At 39.5% G+C, this 15274-nt stretch overlaps 1 protein-coding gene across 3 annotated transcripts; it reads left to right on the plus strand.

The window, feature by feature from the left end:
* The first annotated feature begins 9603 nt into the window (after nucleotides 1-9603).
* Nucleotides 9604-14858, plus strand: PBDC1 (polysaccharide biosynthesis domain containing 1). 3 transcript variants are annotated; one of them, XM_002763020.7, is made up of 6 exons: nucleotides 9604-9690; nucleotides 10100-10165; nucleotides 11414-11473; nucleotides 11996-12136; nucleotides 13519-13630; nucleotides 14278-14858. In XM_002763020.7, exons 1-6 carry the CDS (start codon nucleotides 9661-9663, stop codon nucleotides 14565-14567), a joined length of 699 nt encoding a protein of 232 aa, XP_002763066.1. In that variant the 5' UTR covers nucleotides 9604-9660; the 3' UTR covers nucleotides 14568-14858. The 3 variants fall into 3 exon arrangements, with proteins under 3 accessions (XP_002763066.1, XP_078219740.1, XP_054106871.1); XM_078363614.1 differs by lacking the exon at nucleotides 13519-13630; XM_054250896.2 differs by lacking the exon at nucleotides 10100-10165.
* Nucleotides 14859-15274: the final 416 nt, after the last annotated feature.

Raw genomic sequence — 15274 nt, forward strand, 5'->3', positions numbered from 1 at the left:
TGTTTACTCCAACACTATTTACAATAGCAAAGACTTGGAACCAACCCAAATGCCCATTAATGATAGACTGGATAAAGAAAATGTGGCACATATACGCGATGGAATACTATGCAGCCATAAAAAGGAATGAGTTTATGTTTTGCTGGAAACCATCATTCTCAGCAAACTAACACAGGAACAGAAAACCAAACACCACATGTTCTCACTCATAAGTGGGAGTTGAACAGTGAGTACACATGGACACAGGGAGGGGAACATCACACACCATGGCCTGTCAGGGGTGAGGGACAAGGGGAGGGAGAACATGAGGGCAAATACCTAATGCATGTGGGGCTTAAAACCTAGATAAGGTTGAGAGGTTGAGGGGTGCAGCAAACCATCATGGCACATGTATACTTATGTAACAAATCTGCACATTCTGAACATGTATCCCAGATGTAAAGTAAAATTTAAGAAAAGAAAGAAAAAAAAGAAAAGAAAAACAATCCTGCCTATTGGACTAATTTGTAGAACCACTTGCAAACTGCCCTAGTCAAGTAAAAACATTCCAACAAGTAAATCCTTAGAAATGCAGACTTTGGTATACATGTTATAGGATTTCATCAGTTTACAGGTGCACTGGATAGCTAGGGGCAAAGATAGATTAAATATCATAAGTAATCACCTGCATTTCAGGGTCAAGGCCCAGAAAGCTTCTCTTGCTTCTTTTTACCTCAGTGAATGCCCTAAGGCAATGCTTCTGGAACCAGCTTACTCAGGGTTTTCTCACCAGTACTGCCAGCCCTGCATTCCAGATCTTGTTCTTATATTTAACCCACCATGTGGACTGGAAATCTTTACTTGAGAAAACTTGGAAAATAGGGAAATATTTCCACGATAAAGGAAAATGTTGCCATAATTCCACAACCAATGTATAATGACTCTTACTTTTTAAAATTTACTTCCCAATAGTCTATTTTCTATGGGAGTAAGATAATGTTGTATGCATGCTACTATGATGATATTAAATGTGTCACTTGCTACATTTCAGCCATTGTTAGGTATGTGTGTTTACCATCATAAATGACTGCCCTGCCTTCTTTCACCCACCCCATCTTTTACAGAAGAAAATACTTAGTATCAAAGTTAATCAGGTATTAAACATTTTAATCATGTTAAGATACTATTTTCTATCAGAGAACTGTTTGATTTAGGGACTAAAAAGGATACTAGAAAATGACATCCTAAGGAAATTATATCCAGGAAGCTCAGCTTGGCCCACTATGTAACACTGTGGCTGTTTGAGTAAAGTGTATGTACCATTCAGAAGAAGAGAGGACCACATTGCATCTTCAGGCATGTCCCCTTTGTCCAGCTCCCATATTTGGGATCAAATATGAATCTAATGACTGCTGCAAGTTATTTTCATGAATTCAAAAACAGTGCAAGTCACTTGGCATAGCCTAAATGACTCTATCTCAAAGGCTTTGATCAGTGCAACTGGTGGGCCTGTGGCCAAAACAAAGGTTACTCTTGGGCCACCAGCCCCAAGGAGCCATTCTTAGAGAAATCTGGTTATTCCTGGGTTCAGAGCCCTGAATTATCCTGTAGATATGACTGAATCAGAACAGAGTAAATACCATGTCATCAGGAAAAGCTCATCACTAGTCTCATTCCTATCTCTCCTCTGGCTGCTCACTTAATGAGCTCTGCAGCAACATACTTAGTAGCCCCAGCCTCAGTGTGATAGCCACCAATTTACCACCAGGCTCAGACAGAGGAAGGCTTGGTGTTATATTCTGACAAATAGTGCAATATCCTTTCTTGAAAATGGAATGGAGTTACAAATGAGATCTAAATTATGGGTGTGAGAAAGGTTTCAGACAATTCTGAGTGAAGAATTAGTCCAATTCCTAAATGACCAAATTGTTCTAATTAGAAAAAAGCACAATGGAGGCAGAAACTTTTCCACATTTCTAACTGAGAAAATTTAAAGATGGGGCTTGAATTACCAAGTGTTAATAACATTTAAAAAATGTTTTATGTTTCTATGAAAAATTGCTCTGTGACTAAAAAAAGTAAAACAAGAAAGAAGGAAGAAAATGGGAGTTGAGGCAGAGTAAGCAAAGCCAAAGAAAGGAAGGAGAAAACAGTGACCATATAGAGAGACAAACCATGGGCTCAGTTCATTTTTCTGTTTAAAATCCAGAGCTGCCTGTCTCTAAAGTTCAAAGTCTTGTCTATAACATCCTGTCTTATGCTATGCTTATTTCTCCCCCTTACTCAACACAGTTTATCACCCTTAGCAGATGTGTGACAAAAGAACCTTTGCAGAAAATAATCTCAGATCTTTAATCTTAGCTATGTCTGGAAAGTCTATGGCATTCCGAATGATCTACAATTTACTGAGCATACGCTGAATTCCAGTCCCTGTGCTAAGAGCACATATGATTTTTTTTTTGAGATTGGATTTCACTCTGTCACCCAGGCTGAAGTGCAGTAGCATGATCTCAGTTCACTGCAACCTCCACCTTTCGGGCTCAGGTGATCTTCCCACCTCAGCCTCCCAAGTAGCTGGGGCTGCCACACCCAGCTAGTTTTTTGTATTGTTATTATATACAGGGTTTTGCCTGGTTGCCCAGGCTGGTCTCAAACTCTTGAGCTTAAGTGACCCACCCATCTTGGCCTCCGAAATAGCTGGGATTACAGGCATGAACCACCACACATTTCTTTCTTAAATGCATTCATGCACAATCATATGTGCATAAGTGCACACACACATACTTATAAACTAACACAGACTGGTATGGGACAATCTGAGTCCCATGTGATTCATACTCAGCAGGTAACAGTAATTATTTCTGTACCCTTATCTATGGAAGATAAGTGGCAACTGCTAAGGTTTTCATGGGAACTTAATGTGTCGGGAGCTTTCAACATTAACCTTAAGATGTGTTCACTTCAGGAGTCAAGCACATTTCAGCATGCTCACAGGATAGGTTTGATGTCTTTGTCTTCCAGTAATGCTTTGAATGTACTGATATTAATCCATTCATGTAACAAAAACTCATGGCACTCCTCTGATATGTGTTAGCCATTGTGCTATTCCTTGGAATCTCTATCATTATAATTACTACTGTCTTTTTTTTGTAATGCTCAGTTTTAGTATAACAATATAATCTCACTAAGATGAGTGCATTGTAAGAAGGCAATGTGCATTTTTCATCACTACATGTCTAGGTCTTAGCCACATATGTGCATAGCTCTGAGTAGACTATCAATAAATAGTGGGGATTGAATGACAAATTTCGTGGGGTATATAATGTATGTAAGAAATAAGAAACACACAAAGGAGATAAAATATAAACTAAATGAAATGCAAACCTCACTAAGGGTAAAGAGATGTTATTCCATTGAAAGTGGAATACCAAAAGGGAAGCTCTTGTACTACCCCAGAATGCTCTGTAAAATGAACTGTGGTCTCTACACTAAGATAGTAATACATCTTAGATAGGATGACAAAAATAGCATCCAGCTCTATAATGGGAGCCCTCTCTTATCCTCTTTGAGACCCGGTGTGGTGTGTTGATTGTGACATAATCTTCTAGAATACCAGGGACAGCGAAAGTGAGATGTGAAAGATAAATATCTCCGTGGAAGGGAGGAAGTCCTTTCTTCTAGGAATAAATGGTTTTTGCAAGGACTCACAGGCCTCTCTTGCCTGTTTCTCAAAGTATAAAAAGTTCCAAACCCTCAAAATCTACTTGCACACAGCCTACATGCTGCCTAACAATGCACAGGTTTGAAAGGCCAACTTAGCTTCCCAGTTCCCCCAGAGATAGTAGAATTTATCTGTGATGTTCTGTGGATGGGGCCCATCCGATATTCTTCAGGTTCTATTTATTTATAAGACATTGCTGCTTTCAATGTGTCACCAAATCTTTTTGCTCTCTAAAAAGCTTGAAATGTTTTGTGGTCCCTGGCACAGTGTTTAAGGATCATATAGGGCTTTTTTTTCTTTCAGTTGTACTACAGATAGCATGAGGGAGCAGCCCATCAAACCTATCCTGCAGCTGCTTATTACGGTAAATAAAAACATAGTATCTTAGTTCATTTGTGCTGCTGTAACAAAATACTACAGACGAAATAATTTACCGACAGTAGAAGTTTATTTCTCACAGTTCTGGAGGCTTCGAAATCCAGGATCATGGCACCAGCTGGTGAGGGCCTGGCCTCTCTGCTTCTAAGAATGATACTCTGTTGCCGCATCCTCTGGAGGGTAGAAACCCTTGTGCGGTCTGTTGGATGACAGAGGGAACAGAAGAGGCAATAAGGGGTGAACTTCCTCTTCAGGCCCTTTTATAAGATCACTTAATCCTATTCATGAGTGCTCTACCCCAATCACTTCCCAAAGGCCACACCTCCCAATACTGTTGCTTTGAGGATGAAGTTTCAATATCAGTTTTGGAGGGGACAAAAACATTTATACTATAGCACATAACTTCAATTAATTAAGTGGCTTTCCTAATTAGATTATGTTCCACACTACATGACTGATTTCAGAATAATGCCACAGTTAGGTATTTTTGTTCTCGTTTAATTCTTTTAAATGAGACCCTGTTCAAAAAGTGTATATGAAAGAATTAAGACTTGAATTCAAGGTCTAAGTTTATCACTAAATGGATTATGGATACTGGGTGGTTTTTCTTGAGTTTTCCTTTCTGAGAAGCAAGTCTGTTTACCAGCTACAAAATAGCAGAACCTGTAGTTCATGGCCAGCCTGGCAGCACTCTTACTGCAGCACCCTTTGGAGCACTAAAGTTGCTGTTAATGACAAAGAGAAAGGATGGGGAAGAAATTCTGGATATGACAAAATGTCGAGAGGGGTTTAGGAGACTAGTGAATGTAAAAGGGAGGGACATTGATGGCATCTGTATCATAATGGCCACTGCACCTCAAGACAACAAGATCTTCATGTCATAAGGGATGCAATACATTGTGTCATGTCGTGTAACAAGTGTGTCAGGTTGTCCAGAATGGCATCTCAAAGAACTGTTGTACTTACTCCTAACCACAGAACAGTCCTGGAACAGAATTACCATTCTCACATGTAACAGTTTCAGCAAGATGGCACAAGCCATGTGTTTTTTCTGTTCCCTGTTACATTTTGTTAACCAGGTTTTCTCCTGTCATGGAATACTCTATCACAAGATTTCTGACCACAGCCCCAGTTTTTTTTCCTCCCAGCTTTTGGTAACAAGTTTCAAAATCAACCAAGGTTGTTTTCCCATCTGTAGTCTAATAGCCAAACAAACCGTAAGAATCATGTCTCTGAAGAGTGTCTACATGGCCTGTTTTGCTACTCAATTCATGTTCAATAATTCACTGAGTTCATTATCCCAGGTATGGCTAGTTCATACCTAGTTTATACATCAATTTATGCAGATAGGCTGGAAGCCATGCCTAGTTCATGCCAGGTATGTTTATATCAGGTATGGTTTCTAGCCTATCTGCATAAATTGGACTCTTTATTACTTTTTGAGACATACTTTATCACATATCATAATGTAATTATTATAACTATTCCATGGATGCTTGAAAATAATGCATAGTATGTAATTGTTGGGTTTAGAGTTGCATACTCATTAAATCAAATATTTTTAGTATGTTGTTTGAAACTTCTAAATTCATAGGTGTGTTAAAATATATCTTTTAAGGAATTTTGTTATTTCTGCTTCTGTTTTTTTTCAATTTTTGCTTTTTGTATCTTGAAGCTGTATTACTACAAGATGTGTGGGACAGGACTCAATCTGGGAAGGCATCCTGAGGTCACTGTTGCACTTCCTCTTTACCATAGAACATATCCTGGTAAGATGATTATTAGAGATGTCCTCTTTGACATCCTGCTTTCACATTAAGCATATTTATAAGAGGATATGAGTAATCTGTAAGTATCATGAACTACACCTGTCACAATGAACACTTTTATTATTCAGATTTTATATTTTTATAGCAAGCTAACTTACATGATTTCTCACTGTAGCCCTATTTTTCCTCCCAGTTTTTAATAACCAGTTTCAAGATTCTTCAAGTTGCCTTTCTCATATAGTCTGACAGACACTTGTCATTCATTTTCTTAGGTACTATAAACGTTTAACCACCTGCCAATAGCAGTACTCATCTAACTACCTTGCTATGACAAACTCATATTTGGTAACTCACTACTTTCCTCTACCCTGCCTCCTACCAGTTGTAACTTTCACCTTCTCCACACTCTTGGGATACCTGGTGTTACAGATACCTTAGCATTTTAGTCAGGACTGGTGATGCCTTTTGGTTCCACCCATGGCATATTATCACTACCTGTCTAGGAAGTTAAAGAACAACTCACTGCAGCCTTTCCAAAAAATACAAGAAATCATTCCAGTGGATTTCCATCCCCAGTTTTCTTACTCAACACTAAAAGATCTTTTCTTGATGTAGTTCTTAAAGTCCACCAACCCTCCCTTTTTATTTCCTGCCTTTTGTTCTTGACTGATTCCTCTCTCCTTTGTTTTAACAGCCAACTATTTTAAGTCTATTTGAAATAAGGTAAAGGCAAACACATATTCTGATAACTTTGCCTAGACCGGTTTCCTTGCCTGGCAATATGGAACGCACCAGGTGACAGTTTTATCTCCTGCTGTTTTGGGATACAGAAGCAGTTGGCTTTTCCAATATTAGGATGAGTCAATTCCTGGTCTCCACAAGTACCTAAGTCTGAGTAGTTGAGTAGTGAGTTTTTATCTTACTTTATAGTTATGTATGTATCTATGTATGTATGTATGTATGTATGTATGTACGTATGCATTTGAGATGGAGTCTTGATCTGTCACCCAGGGTAGAGTGCAGTGGCACAATCATGGCTCACTGTAGCTTTGGCCTCTTGGCCTCAAGCAACCCTCCTACCTTAGCCTTCCCAAGTAGCTGAGACTACAAGCATATGCCAACACTCCAGGCTAATTAAAAAAAATTTTTTTTTGTAGAAATGGAGTTTCATCATGTTGCCCAGACTTGTCTCAAACTTCTGGAGTCAAGCAATCTGCCTGCCTCAGCTTCCCACACTGCTGAAGTTACTGGTTTGAGCCACTGCATTCAGCCTAGTCACCTTATTTAAAATGATTTAAAATACTCCTAAAAAAACTATTCACCCATTACACATTTTAATGGGTTTTTAAATTTAAAGGCAGGCTGGGCATGGTGGCTTACACCTGTAATCCCAGTACTTTGGGAGGCTGAAGTGGGTGGATTATTTGAGGTCAAGTGTTCAAGACCAGCCTGGCCAACATGGTAAAAACATATCTCTACTAAAAACAAAAAAAATTAACCGAGTGTACTGGCACACGCCTGTAATCCCACCTACTCAGGAGGCTGAGGCAGGAGAATCACTTGAACTTGGGAGGTGGAGGTTGCAGTGAGCAGAGATCCTGCCACTACACTCCAGCCTGGGGGACAAAGTGAGACTCTGTCTCAAAAATAAATAAATAAATTTAAAGGCAGTGAATTTCCTCAAAATATTAGATAAAACAAATTACTCAAATGCTTCCTCAAGTAAAATACCTGTTCGGTCTCTTGGATTTAATTCATGTTTATTTATTATGCACCAATTTGGCCATTGGCTTGAGCCTATACATCTATGTTACTCTATTGACCTCCTGGTAAGGCCTGCGCATTTACTAACATTCAGCATACATGTGGATAATTCAACTTACATTCAGACCTCTACATTACATGGAAACTGCTACCCTTGAAAAATCATGTCCTCCAGCTTTAGCTGTTCCCTGAAAATTTCCCCTCATCTCCCTGTTTGATTGGTTCTTCCACTCCTCTGAGTTGCTATTCAGAGAAAGCAACTTGTTCCAGACAAGACTTTAACAGATTCCCTCTTGCTCTGAGCTGCCCTCTTATACTTTATAGAGAAAACAGAAGGTGTCTGGAAGGAACACCACAATTTCCCACTTTGGCTATCTCTCCTCGTTCATGAAGTTTCTCTGGAGATAGCTGTAGCTCATCCTCCAGGACCATATTTTGCATAAGGCCAATTACTCAGTACTCTTAAGTTTCTCTAAACTGAAAGTAATTTTTAAAGTCCCTGGGTTTCCTAAAAAAATAAAAATAAGACCCTTTAACTATGTGATTAATTATATGATTCAGTGATCCCACTTCTGGGTAAATATCCAAAAAAAAAAAAATGAAAACAAGGTCTCACAGTGATCATTCATGTACATAGCAGCATTATTCACAATAGCCAAAAGGTGAAAGCAACCCGAGTGTTTATGGATGAATAAATGGATAAGTAAGATATGGTATTTATATACAACGGATTTTTTTTTTAGATAGAGTCTTACTCTGTTGCCCAGGCTGGAGTGTAGTGGCATGATCTCAGCTCACTGCAACCTCTGCTTCCTGAGTTCAAGCAACTATCTTGCCTCAGCCTCCCAAGTAGCTGGGAGTGCAGGCACCTGCCACCATGCCCAGCTAAATTTTTTTTGTAATTTTAGTACAGACAGGATTTCACCATATTGGCCAGGCTGGTTTTGAACTCCTGACCTCAAGTGATCCACCCGCCTTGGCCTTCCAAAGTGTTAGCATTACAGGCATGAGCCACTGTGCCTGGCCAAAATGCAATATTATTCAGCTTTAAAAATGTAGGAAATCCTGTCATCTGCTACAATGTGGATGAAACTTGAGGACATTATCCAGTCCCCAAAGGAAAAATACTGTATGACTCCAGTTATATGCAGTGTCTAACATAGTTAAATTCATAGAAACAGAAAATAGAATGGTGGCTACCAGGGGCCAAATGGAGAGGAAAGTGGAGAATCGTTCTTCGATGCATATAGAGTTTCAATTTTGCAAGATGAAAAAGTTCTGGAGATAAGTCATACAACAATGTAAATATACTTAACACTGGCACTACTAAAGTGTACACTTAAAAATGGTTAAGATGAAAACTTTTTATATTATCTGATCCTTACCACGACTTTTTAAAAAGTCCCTAGACCTCATGTTTCTTTCTAGCTGCACTTCTTTTGGAAGAACTTTCCATGATCATTAACATCTCTTCTTTACCTCCCACTCTCTCTTGAACCCACTGCCATCTGATTTCTGCCCTTGCCAAGGTTGTCAATGACCATTCCACTTAACCTGCTCTTGCTAAGGTTGTCAACCTCCCTCTATTTTTACGCTTAGTATACTCAACCTAGAGTATTGGGTTCTGCTCACCACTTATTTCTGGAAGCTCTTAAACCTTTTGGTTTCTGTGGGACTCTGCCTTATTCTTTTACAGATAACCAACAACTTTTTTTAAAGTGTTTTTTTTTCCTGCTGCCTTTTTTCTTTCATAAATGCTTGACCAGCTACTTTGTGTGTGTTTACAGTTCTTTATAGTTTTCTTTAACTCAACCTTTTCCTGTGATCACCACCGAAATTACTGAGGAGTCAATCACCTCGGATCTTTCAACCAGTCCAGCCTACCCAACAGTACGCCACTTCTACGCCTGCGCGGGGACGGTGAGGCGGGGCCCGCAACTTCCTCAGCGGGAGGGGGAGTGCACACTGGAGCCGCCGGAAGAGAACGACTCTAATCTGGATCAGCTTCCCAATCAACTGAGCAAGGAGCCAGGCTTTCTGGGTTACAACATGGCGGCTACCAGTGGAACTGATGAACCGGTGAGACGCTGCTCTGGGGTCGGGTGAGTGGGGAGGTCGAGCCAGGTGAAGCCTTTTTTTTTCCTTTTTTGAGACAAGGTGTCACTCACTCGCCCAGGCTGGAGTGCAGTGGCGCATTCACGGCTCACTGCAGCCCCGACCTCGGGGCTCAGGTCATCCGCCCACCTCAGCCTCCCGAGGAGCTGGGACAACAGGCGCGTGCCACTACGCCTAGCTAATTAAAAAAATTTTTTTTAAAAATTTTTATTGTTTGTAGAGACGGGGTTTCGCCATGTTTCCCAGTCTCGTCTCAAACTCCTAGGCTCAGGTGATCCACCCGCCTCGGCCTCCCAAATGCTAGGATTACAGGTATGAAGCACCGCTCCCAGCCTTGGGTGGAGCCTTGAACTCTTTTTTTCCCCCTTTCTAGGTTTCCGGGGAGTTGGTGTCTGTGGCACATGCGCTTTCCCTCCCAGCAGAGTCCTATGGCAACGATGTGAGTATGACTCACCCACAGCTCCTACCCCCTCAGCCTGGGATCTCTGCAGGACCTGCCACTAAATTATAATCCCATGTCCTGATATCTGCTACAGACCCTCTCCACTTCCACCAGAAACCGCACCTTCTTTCAGTTCGTTTTAATCTTGGTCCACAAACGCAGGACTAACGCCTGTGGAAGTGGTTCCCCAAATTGGCCACTCTTTAGAATCACCTGGGAAGCTTTTAAACATCCCGCTGCCTAGATTGCAGTTCATACCACCTAAATCAGAATGTCTGGGGAATGAGAGCCAAGAATCAGTATTTTTAAAGGGTCTTAGAGGGATTCCATTGTGCAGCAAAGTTGCATTGGCTTATTATGTGTCTGGTTTAGAAAATCACTGAGAAAGTATATGACGTATTTTCCGACACAAGACAAGGGGATGTGAGAATAGTAAAAACGCCCAAATAAGAATGCAATACATATAATGAGTGGGTCAGGCCATAAGATCCAAATACTTTAGCTGAAGGAGAAATCCCTAAGGGGCCAAGGCAGTAGAAGACTAGACTGAAGAAATGGAGCTTTAACTGTATCCTCAAAGTGTAGGTGGACGAAAGACATGGATTGGGAGGTGGGAAAAGTGTGTGGTATAAGGCATGGAGGTAACAAATGCAAATGGCTTTTCCTGGAGTCAGTGAAATAGCTCGGAGGTCTCCGGTCTCATTGGAGTGGGAGATTCCAGTGGAACAGATGGGTGCTAGGTAATATTTATTATAGCCTTGACCTGTTTCATGTGCTAATTCATTTCTAGGTGTCATAATATGGGGAATTGGCTGTTTGGTAAACACAAATGATTACATGCTTCAATCTTAAAAGTGAAAAGTAATTTTCATTTTGATTCTTTGTTCTCCCAACAACTCAGTGATATTGAGGGTTATATTATTTCAGTTTTACAGTGATTTAACTGAATCCTGAGAAGGTTATGTATCTACTGCTTTATTTAGTCTCCCAGCTTTCACTAGCAGCTGGGAAAAGATAGCCAGTGGCTCATTGTGTTCATTATACTTTCTGGGTAGCTTCTTTTGGTTGTTGTATGGACAAAATAATTACTGTCTAAATGTATTACTACAGTTTTAATTATTTGACAGTAACATCAAGTTTGGTAGCCCTCTTGAGCATTAAATAGACATCCACATACTTCCTTAATTTGGTATTCACTAGTAGGATTGGGAGGTTTATGACTTGGTATTTTTCACTCCTTTGCAGCCTGACATTGAGATGGCTTGGGCCATGAGGGCAATGCAGCATGCTGAAGTCTATTACAAGGTGAGTTGTCTGTCTTCATCATTAAGCAGAATTAAACATGTAATTATAGTGTATGATGCTCTGCTTATCACTATTTTCAGCAAGTTAAACAGTTGTGTTTTGGAGATAGTTTTTATTAATGTAAGTTCTTACCCACAGACAACAGAGGAGTGAAAGCAAATTTGTTTCTACAATGAGTTCTGCTGCTTTGCTCAGTGTTATTATGCTGATTGACAAAAGGACGTCTGGCCCATACATTGTAGGCACTCAATAAATGTTGGTTGAATAAATGAACAATCCACGGAGGGCAATAGCCAGACAGAACTATGGTTAAATAAGCCAATTGCCAAATTGGTGGAAGAGATTGTAATAATATATTATGGCCTTAAACTATGTCATGATTTCATCCAGGATGTAGGTTGTCTGATGACACTTCCTGAAGAGATCTTCTGCCCTGAGAACCATAAACGTTTTCTGGTGGAAATGGGGAAGGTAGTAGTAAATTACAGACTAGCACCTGTATGTTTTCTTACTGTTTGGCAGCTGATTTCATCAGTTGACCCACAGTTCCTGAAACTCACCAAAGTAGATGACCAAATTTACTCTGAGTTCCGGAAAAATTTTGAGAAGCTGAAGATAGATGTATTGGACCCAGAAGAACTCAAGTCAGAATCAGCCAAAGAGGTAAAAATTCTCTTTCTCAAATGTTACTTAGCATTTAACCAACAATTTTTGATTGTGATTTTTTTTTTACATTTAAACTCTTTTTGTTGTTTAAGAAGAATATGTAAAGAACCAAAACTTGTAACTAGTTGTAATCAAACTAAGTTAAAAAAATGAATGTTTTTCCAGTTTATTGACTTTTCATATTGTTAAGTCAATTTTTTTCTCCTTTCTGTCTTGGACATTTTAAATCTCCACCCAGCCCTTTCAGGGGAGGAGGAATCAGTTTTTTTAGGTAGTATAGCCAGAGGCTTGGATGGGGAGTGGTAAATAGGGCATAGGAAGGTGTTTTGATTTTTTCATTTAAGTTCATGTGATTATGTGCCATGGATAACTAGAAAACTTACGTTTTTCATTGCTTATGTGATTATCCAATACTTTAATAGGAAACTATCACTTTTACAGTTAGGAAAAAATGTTTTCTCTTGAGAGTAAAACCTTGGCTAATGAAGAATCTAAGTGTGCGCACGCGTGTGTGTGTGTGTGTGGTTTTTTTTTTTCTTTCTTTTTTTTAAGACAGGGTCTCACTTCGTTTGCCAGGATGGAGTACAGTAGTGCCATTTCAGCTCACTGCAACTTCCACCTCCCAGGCTCAAGCAGTCCTCTTGCTTCAGCCTCCCTAGTAGCTGGGACTGCCGCTTTTATAATTTTATAAAAGCTTGTATAATTTTATAATTATATAATTTTTTTGTCCATAGCATTAGCTTTTATAATGCTATGGACACTAGCATACGTTTATGTATTAACACAAAATCAACATATTTTTAAATGATACATGGTGCATGCTACCATGCCCAGCTAATTTTTTGTATTTTTGGTAGAGACGGGGTTTCACCATGTTGACCAGGCTGGTCTTAAACTCCTGAGCTCAAGCGGTCCGTCTGTCTCAGCCTTCCAAAGTGCTGGGATTACAGGGGTGAGCCACTGCCCCCAGCCAAGAATCTAAACTTTTGACTCCTAGGAGGCTATTAGTGATCTTTGTCTTTGGAAAATTGTCACTACTGAATGGACTTCTTTATTAAAATCATTTGTGTTTTAGTGGGTATAGATGACCATTTTGGATTGAACTGACCAATAATTTCAAAACAATCTGTTTAAGAAATCATATTTTAATTCTATAGTAAAGGATTTATATGTATTTCAGAGTAAAATATTATTCATCTTGGGAAATACCAGTCTAAAGACACAATCGGTAGCACAGAAAAGCACTGCTAGTTTCACTGTGAAACCAGCAATCACCTCAATCCTAGTCTCAGTATGATTATTTTCCTTACTGGGGAAGTGGAATTATCTCTGCTGTCCTCTTGTATTTGTTAGCTAAGGCGTTGTTTTTGCCTTGTTAGAAGTGGAGGCCATTCTGCTTAAAGTTTAATGGGATTGTTGAAGACTTCAACTATGGTACTTTGCTGCGACTAGATTGTTCTCAGGGCTACACTGAAGAAAACACCATCTTTGGTGAGTTTTTTTCCCTCTGGAAATGTTTCTTTATAAGGAGACTGAACAGTCTGGTTTTGCTGATGAATCAGTAACATGTATAGTTAGGTTACTATGTATTATGTATTACCGTGTTTTGTTTCATCTTTAAAGATGTTGTTGCTATTATTTTAAGTAAATTGAAGATAGTTAAGTCTTTTCAATCTCATTAATATGAGATTGGAATTCAATATATCTGAATTTATGAGTATACTCGAATGTTTTGTATATTATTTCAATTTTGTCAATAGATTTCCGGCATATTTAGGGAACAGGCCAGGCACAGTGTCTCATGTCTTATAATCCCAGCACTTTGGGACGCTGACATGGGAGGATCACTTGAGCTGAGGAATTTGAGACCAGCCTGGGCAACATAGTGAGACCTCATCTCTACAAAAACATTTAAAAAATTATCCAGGTGTAGTGGTGCGTGTTTGTAGTTCCAGCTACTTGGGAGACTGAGACAGGAGGGTTGCTTGAACCCAGAAAGTTGAGGCTGCAGTAAGCTGTGATCGTGCCACTGCAGTCCAGTCCTGGGAATCAGAGTGAGACCCTGGCTCAACAACAAAAAAAAAGATTTAGGGAATAAACTAAGAGTAGGATAATACTCAATTCTGTTCACTTTTCAGCCCCCAGGATACAATTCTTTGCCATTGAAATTGCTCGGAACCGGGAAGGCTGTAACAAAGCTGTTTATATCAGTGTTCAGGACAAAGAAGGAGAGAAAGAAGTCAACAATGGAGGAGAAAAAAGAGCTGACAGGGGAGAAGAGAACACCAAGAATAGAGGAGAGAAAGGAGTTGATAGTGGAGAAGAAAAAGAGGAAGGAATCAACAGAGAAGAGAAAACTGACAAAGGAGGAGAAAAAGGGGAAGAAGCTGACAAAGACATCAACAGAAGTGGTGAAAAAGCTATGTAAGGTATACAGGGAGCAGCACTCTAGAAGCTGTGTGTCAATTGAGCCTACAAGCACCACAGTGCTACTTGCACAGACCTCTTTGGTTAAATGTAAATTCTTGTGCAATTTAAGAACACTCAGGAGGACATCCTTCTAGCCTAATAGGATCTGCTCTTGTGGTTACCTTGTATGAACTGTCCTAAAGACTAATAGTGGGGTATTAGTTGTTTTTTTTCTGGTGTACTGTTTTTTGGCTGTCACCACTGGTCAAGTAAGAAATTTTGTAAATAAATGTCTTTTGGTTCTTTTTTATCTGTATCTCTGACTGAGTTTAAAAAGGTATTTGACACTTGACATTTTTTTCAAATATATAATCTCATCATCACCATGTCTTATATAAAATAATTTACCCCTGTTTCTTACTGCGTCTCACCATTTCCTGTAGTCGAGTTTTCTAAACTTGTTAAGTTATACCGGGTGTTGGAACTGAAAGTCCTTACGTAAAAATTGACTCTTAGTCTCTGAGTGACCACAACTCCTTGATTTCTTTGCTACATAGGACAAAAGATTTGATAAATAGCAGCAACCTGAACCTGTCAGATTAATGAGTGCAGCCCAGTTCATATTAGAAAAGCAAGAGACTGGACCTGCTTCAGTATTTGCTTTTCTTTTGGTAGGCAGATTGTCACCTGAAAGCTAGCAAAAACAAACAAAAAACAGTAAAGCTA

This window comes from Callithrix jacchus, chromosome X (genome assembly GCF_049354715.1).
Source record: "Callithrix jacchus isolate 240 chromosome X, calJac240_pri, whole genome shotgun sequence".
NCBI classification, from domain to species: domain Eukaryota; kingdom Metazoa; phylum Chordata; class Mammalia; order Primates; family Cebidae; genus Callithrix; species Callithrix jacchus.

Coding starts and splice junctions, on each gene's coding strand:
- PBDC1 (XM_078363614.1), top strand. CDS start 9,661: ATGGCGGCTACCAGTGGAACTGATGAACCG. Junction 10,166..11,413: donor CAGAGTCCTATGGCAACGAT/GTGAGTATGACT, acceptor ACTCCTTTGCAG/CCTGACATTGAGATGGCTTG. Junction 11,474..11,995: donor ATGCTGAAGTCTATTACAAG/GTGAGTTGTCTG, acceptor ACTGTTTGGCAG/CTGATTTCATCAGTTGACCC.